Below are 19,526 nucleotides of genomic sequence, written 5' to 3'. Positions count from 1 at the left end.
AATTTCTAGTTTGAATTTAATGTTAAATTCTGCCTCTTTACAAAAATATCTAGAGAAGTATATACCAATAGTGAGTGGAAAGGAATTATGACCCTTTAGGGATGCTTATAGGTAGTTCAGTATCTACACCTGCAAAAAAAATAAAATGTTTTGGAAATGTAGTAATGATGGGAAGCGTAGCTTCTTAGCCTCCTTTGCAAAACAGGACAAAGCAAGAAATGTATGTGAAGAATCTCCCACCAAGACTGATCTTTCCCCATCTCCTTTATAGGGGCAGTGAAGGTTTCTGCTGAGGGAGCCAGTGCAAGCCCAGATTAATATATTTAGAAAGGGGTGGTTTCCAGAGTTCTTTGAACTGTTGCTGTGTTCATCCAGCAGCGGCAAGATAAATGAATAGTTTCTCACTAGAAACCAGATGTAAATAAATGTATGCATGAGTTTCAGAAAATTAGTGGAAGCCACAAAAGTTTAAAAACACCTGTCCTGCTTTGTTTTCTCCCCCTCCATTCTTGGTCAATTTTGATAGAAGTTTGAGGAGGAGCAAAAGAATTTCTGGATGTTTGTCTGAGGTAAAGATGAGACTGCACAATTCATACCTGTCAGGTGTGTATGCACTTATAATCCTGTCACCTTCAAAAGCTATATTTAATGTTGCGTTCATTTTTAGTGGTTTATAATTTTTCTTTAAAAATGAGTTGTTATTCCCATATTTATAGGGGATAGTGTTCCTTTCTATATTTTTTGCCAGGTGTGCAGCAACACGTGAGAGAGTATTCTCAATATTGGCACCCTGGTTGCAGAATGCCCTCCCTTCACAAACTTAACTGATGAGTTTTTGGTGCCATTTGAAAGCACACTTATTTACCTACACTTTTGGTCAAACCAGATGTGGAGTAGGCAACCTGCCCCTTCTGATTTCTTAGTTTACTGTATGCAATGATGATCTTACGTTTGTTAGTTTTATACAGCTGGTTTTACTGGTAATACGTGCTCACTTTTTATACTGTAACTTGTTTTAGGATCAATTTTAATGAAGAGCAATATATAAATCACTTCATTAGAGAAATATATATTGCTCTCTATCAAGTCATATTTAGTTTTATATTATTTATTATATCATCATCATCATCATAATTTACAAACAACAAACCTGCTTTTTCAAAAAGGCTCTACTTTTTTGCCATAGTTCTACTCCGTATTTTAAAAAGTAGGGTAAGAGATCCATCAAAATACTGACCTACTCATTCTCACTCAATGGAGGAGTGGAGCATACAGGAAAGGGTAAATCTCTTCTAGAAGGTACAGTCAAAACTAGACTGATTTCCAGACTGGACCCCCTGACTTTTGTAAGGGAAATTAACCCTTTCTTGTATGCTTCACTCTCAGCTAACCAGAAGAGCACTTCACAATTAAGTCCAGTTTTCTATTGTATATGTATATTTTCTATATGTATGTATTCTATATGTATATGTATATTTTATATATGTATGCTTTCTTCACACTGTTCTGTCATCACAGACTCAGCAAATAAATTGGGCAGCCTGGGCTCAGACCTACCTGAATCATCTCTACCTGGCATATGTAAGGAACTGATAGATTCAGCTTTGGATGTCTTGGGACAGACTAATGAAGAAGAGGAAGAGAGCATAGCACAAAGCCTTTTAGCAACATTGTTTAATGTTTATGCTGGAGTCTCTGCTTTGATAAAGGCTTATGAGCAAGCCGAACAAAGTCAAGAGAACTGTAAGTTCTATTGCTGAGTTAGTAGCCCCTTTTTGAGTTCTAGCTTTGAACCTCATATAATTTATTTACAAATGCACATTTCCTGAATAATCCAGAATAATTTGCTTTCTTTCTATCTTTTCAGTTTTCACTGTTAACCATACTGCTCACTCCTGCAGCATCAAGATTAGTTCAGCTTTCGAACAGCTTGTTGTTCTAACCAAGCACTGGCTGAACAGTTTTCGAAAAAATGAAGAATTTGTAATGATTCATGATGAACTAAGGGAGAGTGTAAAACACCTGGGAGCATACCTGCAATTGCTCTTGCGGGTAAGTTTTCTTGTTACGGCCATCCTTTAGGAATGAAAGAGAACAATTGGAAGTACAGTCGTACCTTGGAAGTTGAACGGAATCCATTTCGGAAGTCCATTCAACTTCCAAAATGTTCGGAAACCAAAGGGCAGCTTCTGATTGGCTGCAGGAAGCTCCTGCAACCAATCAGGAGTCGCGGAAGTCCCGTCGGATGTTCGGCTTCCAAAAATAGTTCGCAAACTGGAAAAGTCACTCCCGGGTTTGTGGCATTTGGGAGCCAAAACATTCGAGAACTAAGCTGTTTGAAAACCAAGGTACGGCTGCATTGGCCAAAGTTGTATTATCTGTCAGTGTACATTGCAAATATTATGATGTCATGTTTCTGATGCTGGAACAAGACTATACTGTTGTCACAATATGAATAGGAATGAATCATAAAGATGCTTGCAACAAGCATTTATTAACATCGTATTTTTGCTTTATCAGGGCGGTTGTTCAGATTTGTCTTCAGTAGTAGTAGAAGCACAAAAGAAAATAATGCAGATGTTGAAACAAATGGCAAAATACACAGGACACTTGGTGGTACTTACTGGCTCAGACCTGCATCTTTCTGCAGAAAATAAAAGTGATGCAAGCAACCCAAAGGTAAGGCAGACAGATACAGTGGTACCTCGGGTTACAAACACTTCAGGTTACAAACTCCACTAACCCAGAAATAGTACCTCAGGTTAAGAACTTTGCTTCAGGATGAGAACAGAAATCGTGCTCCGGCGGCGCGGTGGCAGCAGGAGGCCCCATTAGCTAAAGTGGTGCTTCAGGTTAAGAACAGTTTCAGTTTAAGAATGGACCTCCTGAACGAATTAAGTTCTTAACCAGAGGTACCACTGTACAGAGGTGTCAGGTTTACATGTCACAGTAAGTCAAACCATGGTTTTGCAGATCTGTGGATAAAAAGACCTGATGGGGTGGGTGCAACACAATGGATAAAGAAAGTACCAACAAACCACTGTAGGGATGGGGAATCTGTGGCCCTTTCAGATGATGAGACTTCTAAAAACTATAACTGGCTTGGATTTTTTTAAAAAATATATCTCTTCTTGTTTTCAGAAGCAGTTCATACCAGACATCTGTGATGGAATGGTCTCTGGACTGGAACACCTTTTAAACTGCATACAGAAAAAATCTAAGGCAATGTGGAATGAACTCTTAAAATGGTATCCACAAAATGAGGTGATGTGGTAATAATTATAAACTATCATTTATGCATGAGGAGGGAAGCATATTTTTTCCTATGTCATAAATTTAATAGTGCAGTTTTAAGCTTCACACTGTTTATATTTGTGACTGGTGATTTTCATATGCAGAATTGCGTATGTATAATCAGCATTTGCACATTTTCTCACAGCTACACATACCACAGAAACACTTAAAACCTTACCTTCCAAGTTCCGGACTGCAGAATCCGGGACCGGCAGCCATTTGACACCGGAAGTTGCGTCGATGTAACTTCCGGTGTCGATTTGCCCTTCTATGCATAGCTGCCAAGTTATCCCTTTTTTACAGGGATTTTCCCTTATGCTGAATAGGCTTCCTCGCGAGAAAAGGGAAAACTTGGCAGCTATGCTTCTATGGGCACCCAAAATGGCCACCGCCAGCTTCAAAAATCGCTTGTGCGCATGTCAGGAAGTGCTCCGACGCAACTTCCGGTGTCGCTCCGCCCATCTATGGGCACCAAAATGGCCGCCGCCAACACGTCTATGCACTTCCGGACATGCGTACATGCGGCTTTTGAAGCTGGCGGTGGCCATTTTTGGTGCCCATAGAAGGGCAAATCGGAAAGAAAAAAAATGGCCACCGGCAGGAGAAAATAACGGAGAAAAACGGGAGACGAAGTGATATGGGGGACCACCGGGAAAAGGTAAGTAAAAAAAGGGGTTTTCCCGGGGAAAACGGGAGACTTGGCAGCTATGCTTAAAACACATGGCATAATGAAACTGTTGGCTGCTTAAAGGTTAAATTGTTGGCTTCTTTAAACCAATGTGTCTGCTACAAGGGCAGTAGATTAAAACAAAAACAAAACCAGAATGCTGTCTGTAGTGAACAATATTACATTTATTTATTTATTTTGGTATTGGTCTTTGCTGCCTTGGCAGACAGACTGTAGCATTAAGAGGGGATAACTAAAGTGTTAATCTTAAATGCATGAAAACTCTCTGTTTAATTACGCTGTAAAATTAATAAGGAATCATAAGTGGCAAAATGGGAAGCATTTTTCTTATGACAGCTGATATTCTAAAATATATTGTCCAAGATGCAAAATGCTACTACAGTGATACCTTGGTTCTCGAACTTAATCCATTCTGGGAGTCTGTTCAACTCCTGAAACCGTTTGAAAACCAAGGCACAGCTTCCGATTGGCTGCAGGAGCTTTTTGCACTCAATCGGAAGCTGCGGAAGGCACGTCAGACATTTGGCTTCTGAAAAACGTTCGCAAACCAGAACACTTACTTCCGGGTTTGCAGCGTTCGGGAGCCAATTTGTTCAACAACTAAGCCGTTTGGGAACCAAGGTATCACTGTACTGGCAATGCTCAATAGAATGTGTAACTTCTTTTTTTTTTTTTAGGAGTTGACATCCCAGAGCTCCAGTGCCACAATGCATAAACTGCTTTCGGATATCCTGTTTCAAAAGTGGTGTGCAAGGTGGCATAGGCATCTGTTGTTCAATATATATATTATTTGAATAATATTAAGATAGATTTTCAGGTTTTAATAATTTCAAGTTTTATTTGTGGAGACATGAATTCTTGGTTAGTTTGCAATCTAAACCAATGGTCTATTCATACATAAGAGTCTATTTCACACACACACAAAAACCACTAAGCCAAACCACTGTTTAGTGTGAGCAAGCAATCATGCAAGCTCTTGTTTTGCTCCTCCTTTGGTTGTTCTTTTCCTGCCCTGTGCTAAGCCATGGGTTTAGCCAAGCATGTTGTTTGACCCCAGGCTCATACTTTTCCTTTCCCTAATACAATTCACAAACTGTAAACCACAGGAGAAACACAAGAGCCCAGGTTAAAATGGTGCATAAGGCACAGGGCAGCACAGCAGCAGAACAACTGGAGGAGCAACAAAGCAGCCACAGATTCATTTCTGAGAGCCTACTCATTAGCAATTAAGATTGCCGGAAGAAATATCAACAACCTCAGATATGCAGATGACACAACCTTGATGGCAGAAAGCGAGGAGGAATTAAAGAACCTTTTAATGAGGGTGAAAGAGGAGAGCGCAAAATATGGTCTGAAGCTCAACATCAAAAAAACCAAGATCATGGCCACTGGTCCCATCACCTCCTGGCAAATAGAAGGGGAAGAAATGGAGGCAGTGAGAGATTTTACTTTCTTGGGCTCCTTGATCACTGCAGATGGTGACAGCAGTCACAAAATTAAAAGACGCCTGCTTCTTGGGAGAAAAGCAATGACAAACCTAGACAACATCTTAAAAAGCAGACATCACCTTGCCGACAAAGGTCCGTATAGTTAAAGCTATGGTTTTCCCAGTAGTGATGTATGGAAGTGAGAGCTGGACCATAAAGAAGGCTGATCGCCGAAGAATTGATGCTTTTGAATTATGGTGCTGGAGGAGACTTTTGAGAGTCCCATGGACTGCAAGAAGATCAAACCTATCTATTCTTAAGGAAATCAGCCCTGAGTGCTCCCTGGAAGGATAGATCCTGAAGCTGAGGCTCCAATACTTTGGCCACCTCATGAGAAGAGAAGAATCCTTGAAAAAGACCCTGATGTTGGGAAAGATTGAGGGCACAAGGAGAAGGGGACGACAGAGGACGAGATGGTTGGACAGTGTTCTCGAAGCTACGAACATGAGTTTGACCAAACTGCGGGAGGCAGTGCAAAACAGGAGTGCCTGGCGTGCTATGGTCCATGGGGTCACGAAGAGTTGGACACGACTAAACGACTAAACAACAACACTCATTAGCACAACCATGGTTTGCCATGGCATTGCATGTAAATGAGGTCACTGAATGCTGTGACCCTCTTCATATGATGGTACGGTAGTAGGGACAGCCTTTTATATTTTCACTGGCATTACACAAATTTTGTATTGTCTGAGACAGGTGTTCTATGTGGATATCCACATGTGCAATGCCCCAATATACACTTCTCTCCCCTTTCCCTGTTCATATTAGAATATTACATTTGTTGGGTGGCAAAGGGGAATGGGCTCTAGCCACTATGCTACATCCCAAACATTGTAGAGGCTGTTATTCATGAACCAGGCCAAAGTTTCTGCAAATCTCAGCTTGTGTTAGAAACTGTTTTATGTTTATGGTTTAAATTTAAGTAGAATATAATTTAAAACGTCTTAACGCTTTTCTTTGCAGGTTCAGAATCAAATAAAGACTAAAGCTATGGATTTGGCTAAAATCCTTGAAAATATAATAGCTGGTTGTAAAAAGGTAAACGGAGCTCTTGCTTAGTTACATTTTTCACTTTAGACTTAGCAGAGTAGTATATTGGTGCTTACATATTACAGTGAAATTCAAATGAAATAAAACATTTTCCTGTTATTCTTGAAGTTTGGGCACTTAGAAGAGATATTTAGCCAATCAATGCCAATATGTATAAATAAGTTTTCCAGGATTTGCTTACTTCAAGGATGGGGAACCCTGTGGGCCTCTAGATGTTGTTCCATTCCAACTGCCATCAGCCTCAACCAGCATGACCAATGGTCAGGGATGGTGGGAACTGTAGCCCAACAATATATGGAAGGCCAGAAGTTCTCCTTCCTCAATTTACACAATAATGGGTTGTATCCAACTGTCTTACTTTGCAGATGGAAGACACTTTGATCCACTTAAGGCTTCTCTCAGTGGAACAGAGAGGCTGGTGCTTCTTGCCAATCCCCTGCACCGCCCCATCTGCAGCCCCAAATGCACACACTGTCTCAAATCTCATTGGAACAGTGTGGGAGCTAGTGTGAGGGGCTCTATAGGGAAGGGGGAACTGCAAAATAATAATGATTAAACAAAAATGCCTCCCTCCACACCTAACAATTATGTGAAGAGGGCCTTATTGTACACAGGTTGCATCTTCACAGATCTTTAAAAGACTGATATAGTTCTTGAAAAACCAAGGCCACTTCTTTTTCAAAAGCAGTATGAAAAGCAACCCTAAGGGACAGTACTCTCAGGGATAAAATTGTTTGTATTGTCTGTCATTTTCTGAAAACCAATATATTCATTGACACAGAAAGTAGCAGCAAATATATCAGGGACTGAAGAAGGTGTTGATCAGGAGTTAAAGAAAGCAACTAGCAAAGCTGTTGCATTCTTGGAATTACACCATTGCCTAGATCAAGTCCGTCAGATGGTTACTTCTTCATTACAAGGTATGTTAATTTTTGTTATAAGGTACTGTGATAAATGACTGGATTTTTAAAACCACTTTAAGAGTATGCTTTAAAGAGATACGTACATCAATTGGTGCTGGAGTCCTCCATTTGCTTTACAATGTCTATGATGGAAAATGGTCATTGCGATCTTTTTCTTTTTGAATAAACTTATTGTCTCCTTGATCAAGACCAAATTCACATTGGCTCTTTAGCCTTGCTGTTGCAGAACTGCTTTTCTGCAGGCATTCTCACATTTCATTGGTAACTTGTAAGAGTTGCTTAGATCGTGTGGTACTTCTCATGCTAAAGTCAGTGACTGTGATGGAGATATAGGCCTGGCATGAAGTGTACAAACTTCATATTACTGATTGAAAGCAGAAGCCAACAATGAGAAAGCAGTTTTGCTGCTAGAGCTTCACCAGAGGGTAACAAAGTGAGTGAAGAGAAACTTTTGTGGGGATCTCATGGTGTTCAGACCCAGAAACATTATTGTTTCTTCTGTATGCAGTGTATTTAAAATTTAGATCTCCGCATTTTCTCTCAGTGCATCTATGATAAGTAATTACACTTGTTTTTATTTATTTATTAAGGTCTTCGTTGTTGACCACCTTTAAAATCTTCACTTTGTCTACGAGCTAAGATTGCCTATTAGGGAACGTAACTATCAGACTGAAAAAAGCCTCCCCATTCAATCCTTTTCTACAATGAATGACAGCCTTTCTCCCTTCTTAACATCTAAAATTTAAAAAGCATGTAGTAGGATACCTAATACTTGAACAAATACTTGAACAAAGCTTGCATGCAGTATCTTCCGTACCTGGGTAAGATAATTGAGAGAGTGGTTGCCGAACAGCTTGGTAGGTTTCTGGATGAAACATCAGCTCTAGATCCATTTCAGTCCGGCTTTCGCCCTGGTCATGGGACCGAGACAGCTCTGGTAGCCTTAACAGATGATCTCCGTAGACAGCTGGATCGAGGTGGGTCGGGACTGCTGATTCTTTTAGACCTGTCAGCAGCCTTCGATATGGTCGATCATGACCTTTTAGACCACCGCCTTGCCGACGTGGGGATTCAGGGCACAGTCCAACAATGGCTGCGTTCCTTCATCTCAGGTCGGGGACAGAGAGTGGCGCTAGGGAGGGAGTTGTCGCCGCGGCACCCCTTGGTGTGTGGAGTCCCGCAAGGCGCAATCCTTTCCCCAATGCTTTTTAATATCTTTATGCGCCCCCTTGCCCAGATTGTCCGGAGTTTTGGGCTGGGTTGTCATCAATATGCTGATGACACCCAGATCTATCTGTTGATGGACGGCTGCCCTGCCTCAGCCCCGGACACACTCACCAGGTGCTTGGAAGCTGTGGCTGGATGGCTACGTGGGAGCCGACTGAAGTTAAATCCTTCGAAGACAGAGGTCCTCTGGCTAGGTCGGGGCGACATGGGGTTGGGGGGCCAACTCCCATCTTTTGCAGGGGCTCAATTGGTACCAGCGCCTTCTGTCAAGAGTTTGGGTGTAACCTTTGACGCCTCCCTTTCCATGGAGGCGCAGGTTGCATCCACAGCAAAGGTGGCATTTTTCCATCTCCGCCGCATCAAGCAGTTGGTCCCTTACCTCTCTCGCCCCGATCTGGCCACAGTGATCCATGCGACGATCACCTCCAGGCTTGACTATTGTAACTCGCTCTACGCAGGGTTGCCCTTAAAGCTGACCCAGAAACTCCAGCGGGTGCAGAATGCCGCGGCGAGGCTCCTTACAGGGTCCCGGCCGTGGGATCACATTCATCCAGTGCTTTACCAGCTGCACTGGCTCCCGGTGGAGTACAGGATCAGGTTTAAGGTGCTGGTTTTGACCTTTAAAGCCCTATGCGACTTGGGACCCTCGTACCTACGGGACCGCCTCTCCTGGTATGCCCCGCGGAGGACCTTAAGGTCCACAAACAATAATATTCTGGAGATCCCGAGTCATAAGATGGCTAGATTGGCCTCTACTAGAGCCAGGGCCTTTTCAGTACTGGCCCCAACCTGGTGGAACGCTCTTTCCCAGGAGACCAGGGCCCTGCGGGATTTGTCATCTTTCCGCAGGGCCTGCAAGACAGAGCTGTTCCGCCTGGCCTTTGAGTTAGACTCAGCCTGACCCCTGTGTTTTTCTCCCTCATGGCTTGGATTTATGGCCTACTTGAAATGAGGCTGCACTTTAAATTTTAATACTGTATTTTAATCTGTATTTTAACTAATTGTTTTTATGTTTTATTGTGGTTCTGTTGGTGTCAGCCACTTATGGCCTACTTGAAATGAGGCTGCACTTTAAATTTTAATACTGTATTTTAATCTGTATTTTAATTAATTGTTTTTATGTTTTATTGTGGTTCTGTTGGTGTCAGCCGCCCTGAGCCCGGTTTTTGACTGGGGAGGGCGGGGTATAAATAAAAATTTATTATTATTATTATTATTATTATTATTTTCTGGGTGCCTCAAATGCAGCACTTTATGTTATGTCAATGGTTGATTTTGCCAGTGGAAGCCATGAGCATATCCCCACCTTGTGGAACAAATTATAGTAAGGTAAACAACCATATTTCTGCAATCATTCTCCAAGCCTCCTGAACATTTTTTTTAATGAAAAACAAAAATAAGCTATGTGCATAAATCTGTTGTTCCTTTTGGAGTCTCTTCAAACGATGTGCAGATTATTCAAATTTCTTCCTAATGATTTTTAACTTACTGGCTTTTTTACCTTTGTTTTTCACAGGCTCATATAGAAACAGAAGTCCACTTAGGTATTTCATAGAAAAGATTTGCATCTTAACTGGGAATTTTAACACTCTCTGCAACCCATCTGTATTATCCACTGATACAGCAGACAATCGTGTTTGTAAAACCCCAGAGCCTTCTGTGAACCATAGAGAATTGGACTCTGTAGCAAAATCACTCATTATAAGTTTTGAACTTGAACATGGACAGAATTCATCAAAAGTTCAGGACAGTTGTATGCAAAATTCTTTTTCTGAAGGAAAACAACTTGAAGAGGATGAAGCTCTAAACATCTGGGAGCAGAAAGGAGCTCCAAAATGGGAACATCTACATTGGTCTCTACCTGAAAGCTTAGGGGAAGCTTCACCTAGTGGAATCCATTGGGTATAAATTATTGCTTAACTTACGGAATGCAGGAAATAAACACTGTAACGGTTATGTTGGCTATTGTGTTGGCATCTGAAAAAAAATGGAGGCTTGGAACAAGAAGTCTTTGGGCCAGTTCACATGCTCACCCAGCCAAGATTGCCCTTCTGTGGTGAATGGAGTAAGTGCAGGTCTCCCTCTTTTACTTTCATATTTAAGGCATTGTGTGAATCCATTCACATATAAGCCTTTAATTTATGAACTCTCAGTTCACTAAATTTTTATCTCTTAAGGTGCAGGTAAAAGATTGCAAATCATCCCATGAGAAGGGTGCCCGGTTCCCCAAATATCTTATATGTACTGTTCAGAGGAGTCTTGCCTGCTCCCAGTTCTTGGCTGGCTGATATAGTCACTGGTCCCTAAAGAAGCTGCAAATTCACACCAAAAGGAAGTCCAAGATGCATATTTTAAGCTGCGAGGCAAGTCAGAAAATTCAGTCGTTAAAATTTAATTCATTCTGCATGCATGTAATAGCTTCATTTTAAAACCATGCTCCAACATCGAAGGAGTTGCATTAACCTTGCTGGTCATATTTCTTAGCTCTTGGGGTCTATAAATGTTTAATGTTTAGTAGGCAGTTGCAGCACCTAGGCCAAATATATTTAACGTGGAATTCTTGGGAAATGGGGACATAGTTGCTTGGGTAGTGATGTGTCATTTTATATGAATAATTTTAAAAATACACCATTGTTTTGCTGCCATTCTTTGGGCACAGTTCAAGTTGTAGAATAAGAGGCTTAGAAGAGGTCTCTTGCTGCCACTGAACCTGCAAGATGGCTAGCCTCCAAAGAGACTCATGTCTGCACCCATGCAAATGGCTTGTGTGTACCACAAGGGTGTCCCCTTTCAGCAATAACTGCTCAGTGCTAGTGAGAAGCCACTTCAAAGGACTCCAACCTTTAGGTATGGTTTTCCAGGGCACAGAGGAAAGGAAATGGCAATACTGCCCTTTGGATTCCATTTGATTACATGGAATAAGAGGGTATGAGGTAAAGTGATTTAAAAAGTAACAGCTTCTCAGTTTGGTGACGATGATTTTTAAAACAAATAAGTGAAAGGGATGTAGCTTCTGAGTATGGTAAGTTCCCTCAGCCTTAATTTTAAAGAACAAGCTTTTTATTATTTTGTAATTTATATGCAGTACTTGTTTTGGTTTTTTTTAGGAATAACATGTTTAATTCTTTTTAGCAGAGCTTTTCCAGTATAATTATGGTTTACCAACAGAGTTGTTCGGACACCTAAAAGTCAACTTTACTTTTAATGGTGTACCACACAGTACAACAGAACTCATTCATCATTCGTTAAAAGGCTTTAAAATGATCGTTGACCAGACACAAACTATTTCAATTGTTGAGAATTTTTAAAATCCCTTAAAACAAAAACACAGTGCTGGCTTTCACATTTTTATAGTACCAGTTTTGATTGATGCTTGTAAATGTAACTCCTCCTAATCATGTATTGTCTATACACGTATATTTACATACACAAATTTGTATATAAGGTGCTTACAAACAGCAGAATTTGCATATAAAGCATAAGGTACATGTAAACATTATTGGTTGTTTTTTAAAAACAAGTATCTGCCTTGAACCATATATATTGAGTTTTAAATGCTGTACAAAAGTGATATTAAACTATTCTATTCAAGTGTAAATGTTTTAGAGGGTTTTTAAAAACTCATATATTCATATTTTGGAGCTCACCTGCTGATTTTTTTTGTATTTTCATTTTATTTCTAGTGGGGTGTGTGTGTGTGTGTGTGTGTGTATAGGCACTGGGATTTTGCTAAGAAGCTGTGGAGGGTAACAGGTTGACAATTCCCTGCTTCCTGTGTCCTGCTCCTCATGCCTCATAGGGTTGCTTTTCAGGGTGCCACGGGGCAGCACTCTTCCCGCCCCCCTCAGAATAGGGAAGCTGAAAAGCCCTTGGGCAGTACACTATATATGGTTCTTTGGATTCCAGCCACTAACTATTTATAATATAGTGTTTTTGCATGTACTTGCACGCCAAGCAGAGTTTAATTAAATTGCTTCGTTTTAGGTTTCAGAGGATTTGTCCCCTGCTTTCTTGAACGTTCAGCACTTACATTTTTTCAAGCCAGTAGATAACATTGCATTGCCAGAAGACAAGCAAAACTCTTAATGCAGGACTACAGGTGCCTTGTAAAAGAAACATGAAATACATGAAGCCACTTTACACAGAGTCAAATAATGGTTCTTTTTGCCTGCTGCCATCTAGCAGCTTTTGTCTAGCCTTGTAAACAAAGGCCTTTCTTACTTCTGCTATGTATGAAATTAATGGCAGAGCTGTAACCCCTCTAATATGAATTTGGCTGATGGTATAGCTGTTTTTAACATCAGTTCCAAACGTGGTGCTTTGCAGACTCTGCTGTTTGTTTATTCCTCCTACATATATGAAATAGGCCTTGCCTTTTCTTTTCTTTCCTCTTGAACTAACACTGACCTTTCCTGTCAATGTATCTGAGTCAATTTCCATGCCGACATCGGCTAATTTTGCTGAAAACATTCCCAAGCTATCACTCTTGTTCCTTTTCCCTCGGTGAGTAAGCAAGCTATGTTCATTGTTACACTCAAACTTGAAAGGATTATGGAAATAGTTTCTCCATAATAGGTTAGGGGGATGCAAAGGAGAGTTATTATCCTCAGATCTATGTTGTATCTTGATGTGCCAGTTTTCACGGACACATCCTGTTAGGTTCTTAACAGAGTATTTCTGCCAGCTGAGACAGAATTAGATTTGGTTCTCTCAAAATTACACCCCCCCCCAAGTTGTATTTTGTTTCTCATGCCAATTCTCCCACACCCTGGAACCTGAAGAGATACATTAGGTGACCAGTCAAATGTGACTCCACAGTGGCTCTCTGGATATCTGGCTTAGAGCAGTGTTTCCAAAACTTGGGTCTCCAGCTGTTGTTGGACTACAACTCCCATCACCCCTAGCTAGCAGAAACAGAGGTCAGGGATGATTGGAATTGTAGTCCAAATGCAGCTGGAGACCCTTGTTTGAGAAACACTGGCTTAGAGTGTACTACTGTGTCTGCTTTGAACTTTGTACCTGATCTTTACTCTTGATTCTAAAACATTTTTTAAGAGAAGAAATAGATTCCAGCTACTTATGGTCTGTGTGGTTAGTGCCTCATAACCCAGCAATTTAAAATTATTCAGTAAGTGTCTCGAACAATTTTTCTTCCATTTCCATTATTTTGAATCACCTCCTCCTGTAGCATTGTTAAGAATGTCGTATTAGGAGTCCTCTGGAAACTCTATATTGCTCTATAACTCATAATTTGCATATATGTTTCTTTAAAAAAACATTTAGCATTAAGAGTGAGAACATATTCTTGCTTTCTCCAAAGAACACATAGCTGATACACAGCTTCTGTCTTCACTTGGTTCAATAATGGCACCCACAGGTAAGAGAGAGAATCACAGTTATTTCACTCTCCTTAAAACAGTTGTGCCACAAGCACATGGCTATATACTATACTATTCACTTGCTAATCTACTTATGGATACAATGTTCAGACATTTTTCTGGGCAGAAGAAAATATTTCTGTTAAGTTGGCTATTTATATTTCAGTGTTTAAAACCCCTACAAAAAGAAAGGAAACCTTGCAGACATTTACAGTACATTGTAAATAATCATTCAAAATACAGGCCTCTCAACTTCTGCACAATAGTACAGTAATTGGAATGCAAAATTTTAACCATACTGTATCACCGTCCAAGTTTTGCACAGTGCACGTATATGTCTGTAATATGTATGCAAATATGTCACACAAACATGCTGCCAGAGTTGCTGAACTACATTTGGTTCTGTCAAAGGCTTTCTTGCTCACAAAGGCAGGCTGTTGTGCACACATTGTGCGTATGGGCCCCTTACCATCTGTTGTCCATGCGATTTGTAGCCAATGATTGTGTGAATTGACCCAAGGTCTTAACCACCCAGACCTTTCTGACTGAAAAAAATCAGTCATGCTCAGTTTATTCATTAAAATATAAGGCTCTGAGAATTCCAAATTGGCACAAATTTCCGTGTGTTTAGTTCTCTGTCTTTCTCTAAGAGAAAAGGGGTTGTAACGGAGCCCAATATAAATGTTGGGAGCAATAGTAATTCTTTTTCCAACTCTGCTCCGTTCTTGGGCGACTTCTTGGATAGCAGTATATTTTGCTTGATTCTCTACAGTGGGAACAGTTGGGGGCCCTTTCTTGTTGCCTCCCCAAAAATCTGAGCACCTGATGAACCAACTATTTGGGAACTTCCTCAGATTTGTTATAATGGAAGTTTGGGTTGAATTCTGATTTGCTTTAAAAACCTTAAACCTTGGGTCTGATTTTGCTTCAGCTTCAGGAGGCTCACTTCGTTAACATTCACTTTTATTTGTGGATCATAAAAGAAAAGAAGCATTTTTTCAGCTGCAGGAAATATAGAAAAGTCTTAAAACAGTCATGACAGAAAATTAGCAAAAGCAACCCTTCTTTTTACAGTAATATTATTACTCAGTGCTTACAAGCCTGAGGGTGGCTAGTTGGTTATGTTTCTTTTTAAAAATGCTGAAGTGCAGCTGGTATTCCTTAAAAAATTAACTTTGCAGCCACAAAAGTTCAATCCTGGAAAAAATTACTGGGAAATGCAAGGATAGTGATGTCATGTATTTGTTTTAATGCTTATACATTCAAGGGGAAAGCATTCATCTGCTTTTATTTCAAGTCATTTTGAAGTAAAATCCATTTCCTTTTTGGCAAGCCTAGCACGAGCATTTTTAAATTTAAAAACTGGTACTTGTAATTAATGTAGAACCACTCGATGGTTATGTTTCTTTAACAATAATTGCACAGTATTGACTATATCTTACAGCTTCATCCACCAACAAGAGTATCTTCTGCATAAGCCAAAAACGGTCCCAAATCCAGCAATGATGGGCAATTTTATGGTTTTTACAGGACATAGGTATTTTAATTGCCTAGCACTTGAGCCTCTCTGCTCTTAAATTGGGCTTCTGAGCACGGCTTGTGCATTGTGGTAGAAGGCCAAACATTGTCCATTACTTCTTTCTCCCAGTGGTTGATAAAACAGCTTAGCTGCAGATCTGCAAACTGCTCGCAGTGTCGGTACAATATTTATCAAAATCAGCTGTACAGTATCAAGATTGCAGGAGCCATAAATGGGGCCCAAATATTAAATAAAAATAGATTGGTGTAAAAATATACATAGTCAATTTGAATTTGTATATTGAAGACAATGGATAAGTAGTTTGCTTATCTTAGAATGTCACTTTGCTTTCAATAATTTAGAGATGGGTTCAACAAGCACAAAAAAATCTAATTGGATTTCATGGAGCACACAAAAACATCTCATGAGGGGGGAGGGGGAAGCAGTCCAGCATGTTGTTGTGTGTTTATAAAGTAAGTTGGCGGGGGGTTGGGGGGGGAGAGTTTGGAAATGTAAGTTCAGTTTTTAGTATTCTGCCTTATTTCAGTAGCATGCAGTTTCCTCATCTTCCACTAGATGGAAGTGTTTCACAATGGTATTACAATCTGTAGGACTTTTAAGGACTGTCGAATACCATCCAAGGTGTGAAAAATACCAGTTCTCATCCTTTTCCCCAACATATTCCAGAGGAGTTTCTGAATAAAAGTTAAATCCCAGATATAACCCCCCAAAATACATATTCACCAGAAATAGCCCTTTCCTGAGATATAGATCATTACATGGATGCATGCTATTTTCCCATATGTCCCAGAATCATCTACTCTGATGTAGAGATATACAGATGGGAGAATGTTCATCTTTCTCCTGTTTAGGGTGTTATCTCCATTGAAATAAGTGTCAGTTGTGCAAAATAACTATGGTGCTCTTTCAGAGTTCCCATACTTTTTGATAGCCTTGAACACAATAACTTCTCTCTCAGTAGATGGTGCTCGTTTTAATTTGTACAGAAATGCTTTAGTATATAGGACTGATGTCCTCATTCCAGGGGTAACCTCTTCAGGCCTACTTAGGTTTTACCACCTCTAACCTGTAGTAAAGAAAAATGAATTGTTTAAAAACTACAGTCCGACAGAGCCTGTTTTAAATAGGGTCATTTAAAACCGAAGCTCTGCAGTTCCTGAACTAGTGAAGCTAGGAGTTACTCAGATCCATCTCCAACACAAAACAAAGCACAAGGCTCCACACACACACACACACACACAGAGAGAGAGAGAGAGAGAGAGTTTTTTCTTTACAACACTTTGCTTGGTCCTAAGGAAAGCATTGCCTCCATGTAGCTTTCTTCCCAATGGAGAATGAACACTACCTATGATTTTTTTCCTATTTGGGAGATCATGCTAAATGTGTGAGTTATTCATGATCATATCTGTTGAGAATTAGAAAAAACAGCAAGGGGGGGTTTCTCTATCAGGAAATGGAGCATTTGAACCTAATATTTCATCTGTTTAATTAAAACAGCATTCACCCCCATAACCGTCTGACCAATGAAATTTACATCATAATTGTGTTCTTAATCTTGGTGTTTCCAAATGTCTTAACACAAATACATCTACATTCTCTTAACGCGGACTAGCTCCGAAAGCAAAATACATTTCTGGCCTTAGTGAGTGAGCAACTTGCATTAATCCACAAATAAGGATATGTCACACCCTAAATCAAAGATACCTGTTAACTTCAGAAAATCAAACTACATAGCACCATCTATCAAAGGGCCAAATTACCCGCTACCACCCGTTAATGTGTATAAGAAAAATCTAAAAGATGCACATGTTTCTACGGAGGAGCAACTCCAGAAGTGGGGCAACTGTTGGCAGGAACTGGAGCTACCTTCACCAAAGGCCACCCTATTGATACTTCTTTCATCTTGGTGTACTGTGTTGATAACTCTACTGCTCACAAAAGTTTTGGTTTTAACAGGTCAATGATTTGTACAGAATTTATTACTGGAGTGCGGAGGATGTTTCTCCCCATTTTGATTAATCTTTCCAAATTGCAAACTGACTTGTGTCCTAGAGAACGTCCTTCTGAGCACTAATTTTCGATGCCAAAATAGCTGAAGACAGCATGTCCTCTTTTGTAAGTGAGCCACAATTTTGGCTGACAAGTCTCATGACAAAATGTTCCCTGAAGTTTAATATTGATGAAACTGTAAGCTTACTTGTCCAGTTGAGAGTATCGTAAGAACCAATATGTCTGCCAATGGTCTGGGGAGACATAAGCCTAAAGTGTACAGCTAAGGAAGCACTCTTGCTCACAATAAGGCAATTTGCACAGTTGTCAGGTGTGGATTGAGGAAAACAATAGAATGGGGAAAACCAGAGATCTGTTCAAGAAAATTGGAGATATGAAAGGAACATTTCGTACAAAGATTACCATAATCAAGGACAAAAGTGGTAAGGACCTAACAGAAGCAGAAGACATCAAGAAGAGGTGGCAAGAATACACAGAGGAATTATACCAGAAAGATATGGAGGTCTCGTACACCCCAGGTAGTGTGGTTGCTGACCTTGAGCCAGACATCTTGGAGAGTGAAGTCAAATGGGCCTTAGAAAGCACTGCTAATAACAAGGCCAGTGGAAGTGATGATATTCCAGCTGAACTATTTAAAATTTTAAAAGATGATGCTGTTAAGGTGCTACACCCAATATGCCAGCAAGTTTGGAAAACTCAGCAATGGCCAGAGGATTGGAGAAGATCAGTCTACATCCCAATTCCAAAGAAGGGCAGTGCCAAAGAATGCTCCAACTACCGCACAATTGCGCTCATTTCACACGCTAGCAAGGTTATGCTTAAAATTCTACAAGGCAGGCTTAGGCAGTATGTGGATCGAGAACTCCCAGAAGTGCAAGCTGGATTTCGAAAGGGCAGAGGAACCAGAGACCAAATAGCAAACATGCGCTGGATTATGGAGAAAGCTAGAGAGTTCCAGAAAAACGTCTACTTCTGCTTCATTGACTATGCAAAAGCCTTTGACTGTGTCGACCACAGCAAACTATGGCAAGTTCTTAAAGAAATGGGAGTGCCTGATCACCTCATCTGTCTCCTGAGAAATCTCTATGTGGGACAAGAAGCTACAGTTAGAACTGGATATGGAACAACTGATTGGTTCAAAATTGGGAAAGGAGTACGACAAGGTTGTATATTGTCTCCCTGCTTATTTAACTTATATGCAGAATTCATCATGCGAAAGGCTGGACTAGATGAATCCCAAGCCGGAATTAAGATTGCCGGAAGAAATATCAACAACCTCAGATATGCAGATGACACAACCTTGATGGCAGAAAGTGAGGAGGAATTAAAGAACCTTTTAATGAGGGTGAAAGAGGAGAGCGCAAAATATGGTCTGAAGCTCAACATCAAAAAAACCAAGATCATGGCCACTGGTCCCATCACCTCCTGGCAAATAGAAGGGGAAGAAATGGAGGCAGTGAGAGATTTTACTTTCTTGGGCTCCTTGATCACTGCAGATGGTGACAGCAGTCACGAAATTAAAAGACGTCTGCTTCTTGGGAGAAAAGCAATGACAAACCTAGACAGCATCTTAAAAAGCAGAGACATCACCTTGCCGACAAAGGTCCGTATAGTTAAAGCTATGGTTTTCCCAGTAGTGATGTATGGAAGTGAGAGCTGGACCATAAAGAAGGCTGATCGCCGAAGAATTGATGCTTTTGAATTGTGGTGCTGGAGGAGACTCTTGAGAGTCCCATGGACTGCAAGAAGATCAAACCTATCCATTCTTAAGGAAATCAGCCCTGAGTGCTCCCTGGAAGGACAGATCGTGAAGCTGAGGCTCCAATACTTTGGCCACCTCATGAGAAGAGAAGAATGCTTGGAAAAGACCTTGATGCTGGGAAAGATGGAGGGCACAAGGAGAAGGGGACGACAGAGGACAAGATG

General features: G+C 40.5%; 1 protein-coding gene across 3 annotated transcripts in view; it reads left to right on the top strand.

The window, feature by feature from the left end:
* The window catches only part of KIF14 (kinesin family member 14), a 33,894-nt gene extending 21,624 nt beyond the window's left edge, over window positions 1-12,270 (top strand). For 2 of the 3 annotated variants that reach the window (XM_088673754.1, XM_035122895.3), the window contains exons 22-29: window positions 527-603; window positions 1,519-1,743; window positions 1,868-2,052; window positions 2,521-2,679; window positions 3,142-3,264; window positions 6,436-6,510; window positions 7,304-7,442; window positions 10,189-12,270. In XM_088673754.1, coding sequence (XP_088529880.1) covers window positions 527-603; window positions 1,519-1,743; window positions 1,868-2,052; window positions 2,521-2,679; window positions 3,142-3,264; window positions 6,436-6,510; window positions 7,304-7,442; window positions 10,189-10,580 — 1,375 coding nt within the window. In that variant the 3' untranslated portion in view covers window positions 10,581-12,270. The remainder of the gene's footprint in view (window positions 1-526; window positions 604-1,518; window positions 1,744-1,867; window positions 2,053-2,520; window positions 2,680-3,141; window positions 3,265-6,435; window positions 6,511-7,303; window positions 7,443-10,188) is intronic. The other variant, XM_088673755.1, reaches the window with a different exon arrangement.
* The last annotated feature ends 7,256 nt before the right edge of the window (window positions 12,271-19,526 follow it).

The sequence above is a fragment of the Zootoca vivipara genome, chromosome 7 (genome assembly GCF_965207765.1).
Source record: "Zootoca vivipara chromosome 7, rZooViv2.hap1.1, whole genome shotgun sequence".
Lineage (NCBI taxonomy): Eukaryota > Metazoa > Chordata > Lepidosauria > Squamata > Lacertidae > Zootoca > Zootoca vivipara.
This window is presented reverse-complemented; position numbering and strand designations above follow the sequence as displayed.